Raw genomic sequence first — 14,704 nt, forward strand, 5'->3', positions numbered from 1 at the left:
GAGCCTGACTTACTCGAGCTTCAGCCTGTCAGTTACTTCTTAAAGCATCTAAAACCCCACACTTTCTCAGTGAAGTGGCTTGTGGCTACCAATTACGAGCGATTGTCTCCTCTAAAGGCACCAATTCTGACAGCAATGCACTCGGGGACAATTGTGTGGTTTGGAGGAAGGACAGCAGTGAGTCAAGGAATTTAAATCTTCCTGACACCAGAAATGCTTTGATACTGTCCTTTGTGCATCTTCGTCTGTGTCTAAAATTAGCGCTAACATCCTTCCCAGCAGGACTGAGATGAAGTTTAGAATGGGAGCTGCTGGCTCTTTGGGCCAACTCTTCCAGTTGCCTGGAACAGAACGGCAGGAATGCATACTCTAGGATCTTTGTGACCTCAATTAAGTTAAGCCCACGAAGCCTACTTTTTCCTGTTGGAAGAGGGGCAGATGTTGGAAAGGGGAAAGGTGACCTAAACAGGGTGATGCAGGAGTTCCTTGTCAACCCGCTCGACTCCCACCCTTGCCTGAACCTCGGAAAGAACTTATGAAAAAACTTAATTTGGAGAGAATTAACAGAAGTAGGATTCCATGGATGCAAAAGTCTTTCCTGAGTATGTTAAGTAAACCAAGTTAGATAACTGAATGCAGTTTCTAAAGATGCTTTTTCCCACGGTTTCTGTCTTCCAAGTTGGGCGGAGGGCAGGAAAGGCACAGTTCTTGGAACTTGAATAAGGAACAAAAATTCCTAATTTAGCCTCAGAAGAGAAGTTTTTGAAAAATACTCTACCAAGAAAAACTAAGTGTAAAATGATACCTCAAAGAAATGCCGGTACCCATAGGATTATAAGCTTCCCAGATGTGCTTCAGAACCATTTCTCAAAGCAGTCTTCTGCATCAGCTCTCAGGTTAACTAAGGCTGCCCAGCACACGGTCCCGATTTTAAGCAGTGTGGCTCTGAAACACTGCACATGTAGAACCTGGTGCAGGACTGCCTGGCCTGGGTAGCACACAATGGTAATATTCATCAGCAGTGAAGAGCCAGGCGTGGTGGTGCATGCCTGTAATTCCACCACTCGGGAGGCTGAGACAGGAGGATCACTGTGAGTTCAAGACCAGCCTGGACTACATATTGAGTTCCAGGTCAGTCTCAACTACATAGTGAGACCCTGTCTCAAAAAAAAAAAAAAAAAAAAAAAGAACACCAATAAAAAAAAAAAAAAAAAAAAAAAAAAATCATCAGCAGTGAGATAGGCAACTGTAGGGGTCCACACGGTGCACCTGTCCATGCAAACACTCCTGGGATGTGCGCCTCACTGACACACACGAGCTGTTCTGTAGTGAGGTTTCAGTATCTTATATCTGGCCTACTTTTCTTTAAATCATCTGTGTATTTATTTTTGTAGTGCTGGGGGAGTGGACCCAGGGCAAGTGCTCTACACTGAGTTACATCCCTGTCTTCAAGTTATTCTTTTACCAAACCGTCCAGGGTAGTGTGCAATGGCTAAGCAATCACTGTTTTTGTTATTGTTTTATTTTTTGATACTGGGGATCAAGCTCAGGACTTTGCACTTAAGAGGCAGGGGGCAGCAATCACTGTTATTAAAGAGCTGGAGCCCACCCAGAGGAGGGTGGCCTTTGAGCCTAACTGCACATAAAACGGGGACTATCAGATTCTTCTACAAACTGTGCCCAGAGAAGGAGCCTTTCAGTGCTTTTTTCAGGTACATTACGTATGGGGAGAGGAAAAAACTGATTAGGGGTACAGAAATACTTAACAAGATCCCTCAAGTTCATAATTTATATATAAAAACCTGCAGTTAAAAGAGGTAATGCAATGTGAATAACGATAAACGATGAAGAGGAGTAGCTGACTTCCAGCCAGTATTTTGTTTGTTTTGGACCATCACTGGACATTCCTTGCTTTTTTTTTTTTTTTTTTTTTTTTTTTTTTTGTTTTTTTTTTTTTCCTTGATGTGATCTTGCTATGTAGTCCAGGCTGGCCCTGAATATATGATGTGGCCCAGGCTGGCCTCGAGCTCTCGGTGATCATCTTGCCTCAGGCTCCTGAGTGCTGGGATAACAGGCGCAGGTGACACCCAAGTCTGGTCATTCCTGGCTTTTGAAATTAACAAGGGCAAGCTGTAAGGCTCATACAGCAAGGCTGGCCAAATTTCTTCACCTGCTGCTCTTGGCTTGGTGGCTCAGTGGGACCATGAATTCAGCGGGCAGGACACTTGGATTCCCCGACTTTGATCAGGCTGCCAGAACTGCACCAGAGGTGTCTATCAGATTGACTACTCTGTAAGGAATGGGCACAGGGTGAAAAGGACCAACAGTTAGAAAAATCATAAAGCTATAGCATAGCTTTTTCATTTCCCCCACAACTGAGGCATTACTTTAGAAGGGACTCATTACATATTCATTGAATGATGAAGCAATAAGTAAATACAGGGGTGGAAGAAAGAAGGAAGGTTGGCCGGGTGTGGTGGTGCACACCTGTAATCCCAGCACTTAGGAGGGTGAGGCAGGGGGATTGCTGTGAGTTTGAGACCAGCCTGGGCTACATAGTGAGTTCCAGGTCAGTCTCGACTACATAGTGAGACCCTGTCTCAAAAACAAAACAAAACAAACAAAAAAAAACCCGAAAGAAGGAAGGTTGTTTTGCTACAGATTATTCAGAATTTAGTTTCTTTTAGACTTCTTTTCCTCTCCTCTGGCTCCACCAATTCACTGTCTCACTGATGATGAACCAGGTCAGCTGAAAAAGGGCCGGAAATACAGTGGGACAAGCCAGGTGTGGTGGCACATGCCTATAATCCCTGCTGGGGCGGGAGGGTCACAAATGCAAGCCCAACCTGGGCAATTTAGAGACACCCAGTCTGGAAAAGTTAAGGTTAAAACAAAAAGGCTGAGAATAAAGTTTCGTGTGAAGGCTGATTCAAGCACAGGAAGCATAAGAAAGGAAAGGAAAGGGAAAAAGAAGGAAAAGGGGAAGGGAAGGGAGAGAAAGGAAAGGAATACAGTGGCAAACATGCCAGCCCGCACTCTGTGAGGCTGCTTTAGTTACGGACTTTGATGGAATGGGGAGACTTGGGGTGGAAATAGACAGCAAGTGCCAGTTTCTTCCCATCTGGATGTGCCAGGGCAGGGCAGCTGGAGCTGTGCTGCTCTCCCTCTGCCCGGCTTCCTCAGCGGCACCCAGCCCCGTGTCTAGCACTTGGCCTGCTCTGCCTTGGTTTTTCAATCACCTGTGCTGCCCAGGACCCAGCTCTTCCTTTGCCCGACACAACGCATGCTGGAAATTCTCCACTCTCACTGCTCACTGCCCCGCAGTTCTGGTCCCAGCGCTGGAGCCAGCCACTCACATTTCAGCCTCCATACTAGCACCTGTCTTAATTCTTAGTAGAACGGTTTTCTTGTCTCATCCCCATAGAGTTAGCTGTGACTTAGCAGTCCTTGAACCTGAGGGGAGGGAAGGTACCATATTCTATCCTATTTCCCTCTCCTTGACTAAAGCCTCTGAAAGGTAGAAACAGCCATGTGCACCTTTATTTCTCAATAAATTTTGATGTTACTGAAAAAGGAACTCTCAGGAATGGCTACACTTGACATCACATCTCTCAGGTTTCACTCTGAAGTTACTAGCACCTCTACCAGCCAGAATCTAATAAAGCTGAACCACTAAGTTTACAAACTAATGAATTCGTAATAAATTAAAAATATATTGTAGGGGCCAGGGGTTTAGCTCAATGGTGCTGCACTTGCCTTGCAAGCAAAAGGTCCTGAGTTCAATCCCTGGTACCAGGAAAATAAATAAATAAATACATTACATTCTGTGGGGTAGCAGGAGGTAAAAATGTGAAGTAGTATGCAATTTAAAGTACTGTACAAAAGGGAGAGTAACTTCCCAGGAAGACTGCGATAAGAACTAGAAATAGAGCTGGAGATGTAGCTCATGGTAGAGCACACAATTAGCATTCGTGGGGTTCTGGGTTCAACCCCCTGCACCTGCCCCACACACACATGAAAGAAAAATGGAAAAATAGTATATACAAAGCCATGAATACATAGAAATTCCCAATAAATGCTGGTTATTTATTTTTGTTACTAAAGTCAGAAACTTGAGTATTACTCTTGGCTTTATCACTTACTTGCTATGTGATCTTAAACAAATCACTTAGTATTCTGCCTTAGTTTCCCCTTTGTAAAATGAGAAGAATATTACATTTCCTTATGTGCTGTCAGAAATTGAAATGCAGTGCTGGGGATATAGGTCAGTGCTAGACCCTACCTAGCATGTGTGAGTCCCAAGGTTCCATCCAGTACTGAAAAAGGAAAAAATAAATTCAAATAAGGTATATGATAAGTTATTTTATAAAGCTTAAAGTATGGTGGCCAACATCTGTAATCTCAGCACTGTGGCAGCACTGAGGCAGAAGGATGGCAAGTCTGAGCCCTGCCTGGGCAGCTTATTAAAACCCTGTCTCAAAATATTTATTTATTTATTTATTTATTTATTTATTTATTTATTTATTTATCTATCTATCTATCTATCTATCTATTTATTTATTTATTTATTTAGGTTTTTTGAGACGGTCTCACTACATAGTTGAGACTGACCTAGAACTCACTATGTAGCCCAGGCTGGTCTCGAACTCACAGGAATCCTCCTGCCTCAGCCTCCCGACTATTGGGATTACAGGCATGCGCCACCATGCCCGGCCTCAAAATATTTTTTTAAAATAGGGGCTTGTGGGCTGGGGATGTAGCTCAGAGCACAGCACCTGCCTAGCAAGCACAAAGCCTTGAGTTTAACTCCTGGTACCAAAAAAAAAAAAAAAAAAAAAAAAAAAAAAAACCAATGTAGCTCAATGTAAAGGCTGTGGTTCAGTCCTCTGTACTGAAAACACAAAAGAAAAAAAGAAAAGCTTAAAGTTCCATATACCATATTGGTGTCAATAATTACTATTATGAGGGCCGGGGATTTAGCTCAGCGGTTTGGTGGCCTGCCTTGCAAGCTCAAGGACCCGAGTTCAATCCCCAGTACCAAAAAGAAAACCCCAAAACAAAAATAATTACTATTATGAGGGCCGGGGATTTAGCTCAGCGGTTTGGTGGCCTGCCTTGCAAGCTCAAGGACCCGAGTTCAATCCCCAGTACCAAAAAGAAAACCCCAAAACAAAAATAATTACTATTATGTATTACTATGTATTATAGTATTATGTATTACTATTATTACAACATTAATGTACGTTGAAATGTATCTTTGTTCTTATAACACTTGTAAAACTAAAACAAAAGAAAGTTCTAACAGGCAATAGAAGTAATCTATCAGATATTTTTGGCTAATAGGTTGATGCTTTATGCCGATGCATACTATTGAATTGATAAATTATTAAACGGGGTAATTATCTTACATTGTGAGTCAGACTAGGCATGAACACTGGTGACATAATTCATGGAGAACTTTTTCTAATCCTCTGCTGCTCTCAGAAAAACCCAGTAGTTTGGGATTACAAATAGCAAAGCCTTTTTGAAATTCCACCCTATCATTCTAATACGAGATATGGCAACACTTTTTGAAACCCCACAAATTGGTCTGGTCTAAAAAGATTCTTCAGTTACTGGGACAGGTTTCTTCCCAGTGGCTCCTGAGAGTGAGGGTGAGGCCCAAGACCATGCCTTGCAGAGCCCCTGAAAATACCCTCCTTTCTAGGGACACAGCTCCTAGTGTATGAAAACTCTCTCATATGGACTGAGTAGGGTTAGCAGTGTTAGCAGTTAGCAGTGCCTACACTTCAAGGTTCTAATTACATAACTCTACAAAGATCCCTGAAAAGGGGTGAAGGATTCTCTATACCTGCCCAAGGCCCATGCTCAAGAAGGTAATGCTTTCATTACTAAGACTCAGTCCAGGGCTGAGCACACATTTGTTTTCTCTATTTAAAAATGAGAGGAAGCTGGGCCGTGGTGGCGCACGTCTGTAATCCCAGCACTTGGGAGGCTGAGGCAGGAGGATTGCTGTGAGTTCGAGACGAGTCTGGGCTACATAGTGAGACCCTGTCTCAAAAAACCAAAAACCAAAACAAAACAAAAAAAGAATGGCACAGCAAGCGTTTATAGAAAGATTAGTCTTGGCTTCAGATCAAATTAGAAGGCTATTATATAGGCATACTGTAATAAAATCAAGATACAATTTGAAAGGAACCAAAAGAACTGTTTCAAAAGAAAAAAAAAACTGGACATCACATCTGGTTAGGTTGAAAGAATAAATACTGCTATTTTGATATGACAATTACTTTAATACAAAGAAACACTTCAGAAAATACAAAATAAATCATATTTTTTAAAAAAGCTCATTGTATGTTTACTGGTTTAGGATATTCAGGATATGAATATTAGTGTCTATGTTTTTTAAAAAGCAATAAAACAAACTAGCAGAGAAAAACAGGAACTGGACATTTTCTCTACTTTATCTTTGCCTGTGTTTCTCTTTATCAGGTTTTTTTTTTGTTGTTGTTTGGTTTTTTGGTACCAGGGATCAAACTTGGGTCCTTACACGTGTGAGGCAGGCAGTGGAGCCAGTAAGCTAAATCCCTGGCCTCTTATCAATAGTTTTTAATCCCTAAAATAATTTACTTAAAGCCCCTACAGAAGACCTCAGGAATGTAAAGAAGCAACAGAGGGAAGTGAGGAAGATTGAGGGAGAGGAGAACCTAACAGAGAAACACAAAGGGCCGTCAGGGAAAGCAGAGTAGCTCTTGGGGTTCAGCTCAGGCTCAATTGCATAATCACAAATTCAGAGGATAGAAAAAAGTTCCCCAAAACCACAACCTTCAAACATAAGCCAACCCACCAATCAGACAATTAATCATTAAATGTTATCACTAAATAAGTTACAAAAGGCAGACACTACATGGCAATCTCCTGTACCCATGGATGCAAATGAATGAACTGTCTTCAGCCTTAAATGCCATCTGGCTGTTCAGGTAGAGGGCCATGTGCCCCAGAAAGACTGACATAAAGGACCTTGCTCCAGGCAGGGCCAACTCAGCCAACATGATGTAGCTACTGCTGCTCATCTCTCTGCTCAGGGGCCACAGTCGGCATCCTCTAACCCTTTGTTTCCTTATAGATCAGTGTCTTTTCTCATGGTGGCTCACAAAGATGCATGGATGGCTGCAGGCTCTGCTTCATATCCCAGCCTTCTGCTTTTCCAAAACGGTGCCAAGCCTGGGACATTCTGCGAAGTTTAGCAAGGTTAGGTTTAACCTATGGGAAAAAAAGAGAGTAATTCCAATTAGCAATATGAAAAGCCAGGGAACACAAAAGTATCCTCAAAACATGGCTGTTCAAATCTGTTTAGATTTCTCATTTCTGAACGCAGAAGAGATTACAGGGTTCCTTAGGCCTAGTGGGAATGTAAACTTTAAATCCAGAATCTCATCTCTTTACCAGGAGAGACCGAATTTTTATTTTTTTGTGAGGTCAGAGTTTTTAATAGCATAAAGTCAACTAGATGAGTCAGGAAACATTAGTAACTGAAAACTCCATGTAAGAAAAGCCATTTTGGCCTTTAGCAGGAAAGAGAAAAAAAAAAAAAAAGATTTTGGATGTCAACAATATGGACACTGGTATTATGTGTTCACAGTCTGTTCCTTTTTTTTTTTTTTTTTCATGTTCTGTTTCATTTAAGATTATAACAAGGACAGAAAATGTTCTTAATTTAAACCACACTGTGCCTTTATTGCATTATCCATATCATGGTTCGTGAGTTGCTGAAGAATCAGGAGCACAGCAGAATGTGAGCTCTTCTCCTAAGCTTGGTTTCCTGCCTGATGATCCTCAAACCACAACTCAAGAGATCTTTGGAGATAACTAGATACACTCACCAGGTCAGCATTTTTAGCACATACTGTCAAGAAACTGGATGTTTAGGCTGTATTTCATCAACACTGAATATGCTGTGCTTCTAGCAGCTTTCTCTCCCTCCAGGAAGGATTTCTGTATCTCAACAAACCTAGAGCCAGCAGGCAACAGTGGTACAGCATACTTCTGTCTATACACGAGTTAAAGTTAAAAATACAGAGTTGTCATGTGGATAATCTGACACTTTAGTCTAAACTCCATTTTGAATGTGAGCTGCAAGACAAAATCAGTAGGCTTTCAATGAAATCTCCAGTGCATGTTTTCCAAAACTCATATTTTGGAAAGGATTAAGACAGATTACATCAGGACAGCAGAAGATAAACTGTTTCTTCCTGCTCCTGTTAGTCACCAGTGTACCTGTTTCTCCTGCTCCAAGTGGTCTAGGTTGGCTAACGGCAGCATAGACGGTCTCCCGTGAGCACACTGGAAAGGCAGCTGGCACCAGGACAGAGCTTCAATAAGGCGATAGCTCTCCTCAGGGCTCAGGTGATCATTAAACTTAATGGCCCCTAAACATAAGAGAGAAACCAGAAGGTTATAGGGCACATGGTGAGAAACCAGTGCTGATCCTGGGTGACAGCCAAATATCTGGGAGAAGTAACGTATTTCTTAGGCTTTTTTAATGTGGCTATAATACTGCTTCTAACTGACACTTATGGCCAAGAACAAAAGTAAGGCTTTAGGACCAATCTTTCTGTCCCTTGGCTTTATGGATTATTTGTCTTTCTTGTTGCTATAGATGTTCCTTCCTTGTTAGAATCTTGCTTTCAGGGTTTTTCTGAGAGGGAGGAACAGTGTACACATTTACTTACTTATGGTCTGTGAAGTTGAAGTTACCATCTGTCTATGGATTGTCCTGTAGCATTTTCTGATTTTTCCCTTATAGTGCCCATTTTACTTTTTTTCTAATTTCCATAATAATCTTCCTAATTTAAACTCTCATAGTTAGAATCTGCTTTTATTCCTACATTAATTCACTCAGTCTACAAATATTTCTTTTCTTTTCTTTCTTTTTTTTTTGGTACGGAGAATCGAACTCAGGATCTTGAGCTTGCCAGGCAGGCGGCAGAACCACTGAGCTAAATCCCCGGCCCAACAAATATTGCTTAAGCATAAACTTTGTATTAGGAGCTTTGCCAAGAAGTAAATGAGACAGATGCTTTACCCTCATAAAGCTTATGGTCTAATAGTTGAGACAGACATTAAACAAATAATTACATATCATGAAGACCTTGTAGGCCATGGTAAAGCACAACATTTTTATACGAAGAGCAACAGCTCCTCACTGCCATATTTTAGCTGAAAGAATGCCATTCTTGGAGGGATGTCCCGAGAATATTCCTGTGGATGCTGATGGCTTTGATCAGGAGCCAGGATGGGTGTGAAGAACAAAGAGGATTCAGTATCCCAAGGAAAAGGAAGTAGCAGTGGAGGCAGTGGGAACAGAGATTTAGGATACAGTTTGAGGATAGCAAAGATGAAATTTGGTGATGGGATAGATAGGATAAAGGGACAGAAGACATGAGGGTACCTGCAGGAGACAGACTAAGGATGGACCACGTTTACCAAACTGAGAAAGATAGGAGGTGACAAGATTAATAGACATGAATGAAATGGGGTGCTGTTCATGGACTGGGGACCCACTGCTATTAATGATAGCTGCAGGGGATTCCATAGCTGTGGCGATTAGTTTATCTTATTCTTCTAAGCAGCCTCAATGACGGTAATGCCTCTGTATCAGATGTGAAGTTCTTGCTGTAATTTTCTGGGCTTCTGTTCTTTCTTGCCAGCCTAATTTCCGGGTACTCTTTGCTGCTCCTCATGTTAGGGATTCGTTTCTGCCTCTGTGTCGGCACAGGCTGCTTCCTCTCCCCACAGTGAACTCCCTCTTCGATGCCTGAACGCATCACCCTCAGCCCATTCTGAACTTGGCCACAAAGACACCTCTTCCGGGCATCTCCTCTGCTCACATGCATCAGTCTGCACTGTACTGAGTGCAGGCACTGTGCTTTGTAAAAATTTTCTGGGCTTCGGTTTTATGAGTATTCAATTTCTTGATCTAAATCCTACTTTTAAAAAGGGGCAAGCAGAAATGCGCCTTTTGCCTCTTTCCTAACCACTACAATGCTGGCTGCCAGCACTCAGCACATGGAGGACTCAACAGCTGGCCATGGAGGCTCTTACCGTGGCAGGCCTGGGAGGCCAGCACCTTCTGGACTGTCAGTGGCAGTGTCCCGTGGATGCCTCCTGTGGTCTGGAGCAGCTACATTAACAAGAGAAGGGGACAGACAATGAAGCCTTCTGTGTGTAGCGCCCCTATGTGAACTCCCAAGGTAAGAGAAAAGCTTACCTCCACTTGTTCCCGAATAAATTCCTACAAGGCAAAATGAAAACAGGAGGCATTAGTCTACTGTTATGTTTATTGCCTTTTGATAGTTTGCAAAATGTCCAAATTTTCTTCTCGAAGATATACCACCTGAAGGAGAGAGCCCTAGCAGTACAACTCTTAGATACAAATTTATTTGTTTAAACTTGTTTATATTATCTTAGCCAGAAGAAGTTTAATATCACAGACAAGCTGAGAATAAATATACAAAAATTATCAATACAACTGTGCACATAGTCACTTAAATATTATAAACATTAAATGAATAGTCACTACCACAGGCTTTTTTGGGACAATTCCCTTTAGGTCAAAAGCTTATTTTATGAAGCATTTTGTTGAGAAGTTTCTTCTCCCTTGTATATCTCTGTCCCTGATTTGACCTTTTCAATAGTTATATCCCAGTAGATATTTTACTGACAAAAGAACTTCAAAGGAATTTAAAGCCAATGCTATTGAGTGCTACTAATATTTAACCTCTGGAGGTACAAAGCGTATTTAATAACCTCTTTATAAACTGCAAGGTGATTTCTGTCCCCCCTCTCTTCCTTCCTTTCTACCCCGTCTTCCTGTCACACCCCTCTCTCCCTTTTGTCTCCTCCCCTCTCCTTCCTCCCCTTTCTCCTCCCTCCTTCCTTCCTTCTCTTTGCTGTAGTACTTGGTACTAAACCAGGACCTTTACTTAAAATAATTTCTTATTTTGAGAAAGGATCTTGTGAAGTCATTAAGATGCTCAGGCTAGGTTGGAACTTGAAGTCTTCCTACCTCAGCCTCACAGAGTGCTGGGACTATAGGAAGGTGACACAATGCCCAACTGGGACGATTTTCTTTTTTTAAATCAGACTTGGAAAATTCTTCTTTCTATGTACTGTAGTGTATATGCCTATAAATGAGCATAGTTACTAAGAGCTAGGTGGTAGATAATATCTTGTATCTATTTCAAAAGCCACATATTTTTCCAAACCAACCTAAATAGAAAGATGTCTCATAATACCTAACAAAGCTTAGTGTGGACAGAAATCAAACCTAACTTCTTTGCTATTGTGTGACTGTAAAACATCAGTTTGTAAGCCTGATGAGGGGAAGAAGGGTCTCATTCTCAGTTCATTTTGTACTTCAGAGGTTCAATTAAAGCTTTATAATTTAAATAAAATTAAAAAGGACCATTCATCAGGCTGGGGTACAGAACATTAAAGAAGTATGTATTAGGGCCGGGCTACCGCCTGCCTCACAAGCACAAAGTCCCAAGTTTGATCCCCAGTACCAAAAAAAAAAAAAAAAGCATGTATTAATCTTTGTACGGCATTAAAGTACCTCTTCAAAATACCAAACTGTTGAGAAATGGGAAGAAAGGAGCTAAAGGTGTAGGGAAGGTGGGATGGGTAGGGGAAAGGTAATAAGGGAAAAGAAAAAAATGTGAGATAATGAAAAGATGGAAATAAAATGTTTGTAGATGGGGAGGGGAGGAGGGGGTGAAGGGAGGGCAAGGACAAGGGGAAAAAATGAGAACCAAGACCTGTCATGTAGAGGTACAAGATACCAACAATGAATGTAACTGTACTGTATCCCTAAAATGTACCAATAAACTCAATTAAAGCTGAAAAAAAAAATACCAAACTGTTCCAGCTTCTTCCAGAACCAACAAAATCTCTCCTGATCAGCCCGACTTAACATGATCAAGATTTTCTGAAACTGCAAGCTTTGTTTCAATTTGAAGTAAACTCCTTAATGGTAGTCTTTGAAGTAACTTCAGAAAAAGTTTTTATTATAATTTTCTGGTTAAATTTTTAGGGATTAAATTACAATAAAAGATTTGAAAAGATCCTATCTTTTGGGTTTAAGACAACTTGGAGCACAAGTCTTAGAAGAAATAAGCTCTGTGGGGAGTAAAGACCTCTGTTGAAGGCGAAACAAAGGTTGTTAGATTAAAAGGCAAGTTTGGAAAGGGTAAAATCAAGGTAATCTAACAGCTGGCACTGTTAACTTCCTCTTGCGCTTGAATTTCTTCTCATTCTCTGCCTATCAACATGTTCAGGTCTTTTCCAGCTTAAAAGAAACAAAAGTCATTCTTCAGCCTCTGTCCTGCCCCTCACTTCTGGACCACGCTTAATCCTTCTGTTGGAAAGAACAGCCAGCTTGGCCTCACCCCTCTCCTTTCGCTCACTCCTGACCCACTGCACCCTTCGGCCCACTTCATGCCTGGGAAATGATCCCACAAGACAACCTTTGTCCTCACCGAGCCAAACCCAACTTCCCAGGCTTGCTTTATTGCCACTGTAGACCATTTTCTTCTGGCTTACAACTGCCCTTACTTTTGGCAATATTGCCTTTCACATATTTTCCATCATCCTTACAGTTTCCTCCTTTCAGCAGTCACTTTCCAGACCTCTGCCAAAACATATACTCTGAATGCTGGGGTCCCGCAGACTGTACCTTTTGCCCTCCCTTTTTGACTCTTTATACTCTTCTGGGACAAGCTTACTTCCTCCAGCCTTCTCCAGTTTCTGCTATGATTAAAATGTAAACGCTGTTAACTCTTGAAGAGACACATGCAGCCCAGATTTCTCTTCCAGGTGCTAGATCTGTAGATCAGTCTGTGTACTGGACATCCCCACCTGAAGGGACACTGTGTATTTACTTTGTCAGGTGTGCTTCTCCTCTATCACTGTTCTCTCAGATGGCACGTCCTTCTTTCATCTAGCTAAAACCCTCAGAAGCACTATTATAAACCTTTTATTCTTTTCATATTCTGTTGCTCACCAGGGCTTCTTTTTTTTGGTACCGGGGATCAAACTTGGGCCCTTGTGCTTGTGAGGCAGGCGGCAGAACCACTGAGCTAAATCCCTGGCCCCGTACCAGGTCTTCTTGATTCCACCTCCCAGGTCCGGGAAGTTAGCTAATGGCACCGCCCCTGCCTTGCCTTGGTTCTACCTTCCAAATCAGGCCTCAGTATTACCTCTGCATTCCCACCACTAGTGACCCAATAACATCCTCATCTTTTCATATCAACCAATGCAAAAGCCTTTGTAGTGCTCACCCTGCTGCAAATCTTTCCCAGATCAACCTATCCCATGACTTATCTACTAAGTCTATCTTACTTTTAAATTTGGATATTACTAAAGTAATTCAGATTTCTAGCCAAAGGGTACACTGAGTTGATGTGCATTTGCTTGTGCTCCAAATAGGGGTAGAGAGAAAGAAGGCATAGAAACCATAAGTAAAAAGAATTGGCAGATAAAACTTCTGGAAATAAAAAAATATACCCATCAAAATAAAAACTCAGTGTGTAGTTAAAGACATCATTAAAAAGCAGATGAGAGAGGAAGGAGATGTAAAAAGAATTAAGATGTATTATGTACTTATACCAGCTCCCCATGATGAATGTAATCACTATGTACTGCAAACATGTACTAATAAAAATAAAAATTAAAAAAATAAAAATCAGACATTGAAAGACTCCAGTTTACTGGAAAAGAAATAAAGGAAATTTATCAGAATGTACCATAGAAAGCATAAGAGTCACAGAGAATAGAAAAATAAGGTACAATAGACATCTTATGGGATGGACTTGCAGGGGAAGAGAGAATGGAAAAGAAGCAAGGTTTGAACTGATGATGACTACCCTTTCCAACCGAAGATGCATGATGAACCCCATGAAGCAAATGAAAATAAACCCAGGAGACTTTAGAACACCAAAGATAAAAAACAGTCTTAAAAGCAACCAGAAAGAAAATCAGATTAGAGTAGTGATAGACTGGAAATGGACTTTAGTGGCAGAAACAAAGTCAAAAGTAATGGATTATTTTGAAAATGCTGGGGAATAACTGGCAGTATGGAATTCTGCTTTTAACTAGATAGTCACTAAAGTGTGAAGGCAAAATAAAGTATTTCCAAAGACAGTTTATCATCATGAACTCCTTTTTTTTTTTTGAGACAGGGTCCCTAGTATAGTTGAGACTGAGCTGGAACTCACTATGTAGCCCATGCTGTTCTCAAACTCACAGCAATCCTCCTGCCTCAGCCTCCCAAGTGCTGGGATTACAGGCATGCACCACCATGCCCGGCTTCATGAACTCTTCATAAAAGGACTTTACGAGATTTACTCCAATAAAAAGAAAACTGAACACACAAGTAAAAGGTAACATGCAAGAGGCAACAGTGAACAGACTCTGGTAAACATTTTGATCCAATAACTTGACTGTAAAATTAATAGGCATTGAGTGAGGTGGAATTAAATACTGAACAACAATGGAAGACTAACGGGAAGTAATGGGAAATAAAGAGTTTAAAGGTTTTTGAACAGCTTAGGAACGGGATAGAGAATCAAACTGCCTCTAAACTTTGCTAAATATACACGCTAAAATTCAAGGTTTAAATGATACAAATGGAGTATATATATAT

The 14,704-nt window shown here is 41.2% G+C and overlaps 1 protein-coding gene across 8 annotated transcripts in view; it reads right to left on the minus strand.

Annotated features, from left to right (window-relative positions):
• Window positions 1-2,011: 2,011 nt before the first annotated feature.
• Window positions 2,012-14,704, minus strand: part of Mlh3 (mutL homolog 3) — a 33,919-nt gene continuing 21,226 nt past the window's right edge. For 3 of the 8 annotated variants that reach the window (XM_010645525.2, XM_010645524.2, XM_019204330.1), the window contains 6 exons: window positions 10,271-10,294; window positions 10,105-10,183; window positions 8,278-8,429; window positions 7,155-7,263; window positions 4,283-4,316; window positions 2,012-2,290 (listed from right to left, as the gene is read on the minus strand). In XM_010645525.2, the coding sequence (XP_010643827.2) occupies window positions 2,245-2,290; window positions 4,283-4,316; window positions 7,155-7,263; window positions 8,278-8,429; window positions 10,105-10,183; window positions 10,271-10,294 (444 nt within the window). In that variant the 3' untranslated portion in view covers window positions 2,012-2,244. Of the gene's footprint in view, window positions 2,291-4,282; window positions 4,317-6,577; window positions 7,264-8,277; window positions 8,430-10,104; window positions 10,184-10,270; window positions 10,295-14,704 lie in introns of those variants that run through there. The other 5 variants (XM_033766746.1, XM_033766744.1, XR_784524.1 and 2 more) reach the window with 4 other exon arrangements.

The sequence above is a fragment of the Fukomys damarensis genome, unplaced genomic scaffold, assembly GCF_012274545.1.
Source record: "Fukomys damarensis isolate Sample0158 unplaced genomic scaffold, DMR_v1.0_HiC HiC_scaffold_21, whole genome shotgun sequence".
NCBI lineage: Eukaryota > Metazoa > Chordata > Mammalia > Rodentia > Bathyergidae > Fukomys > Fukomys damarensis.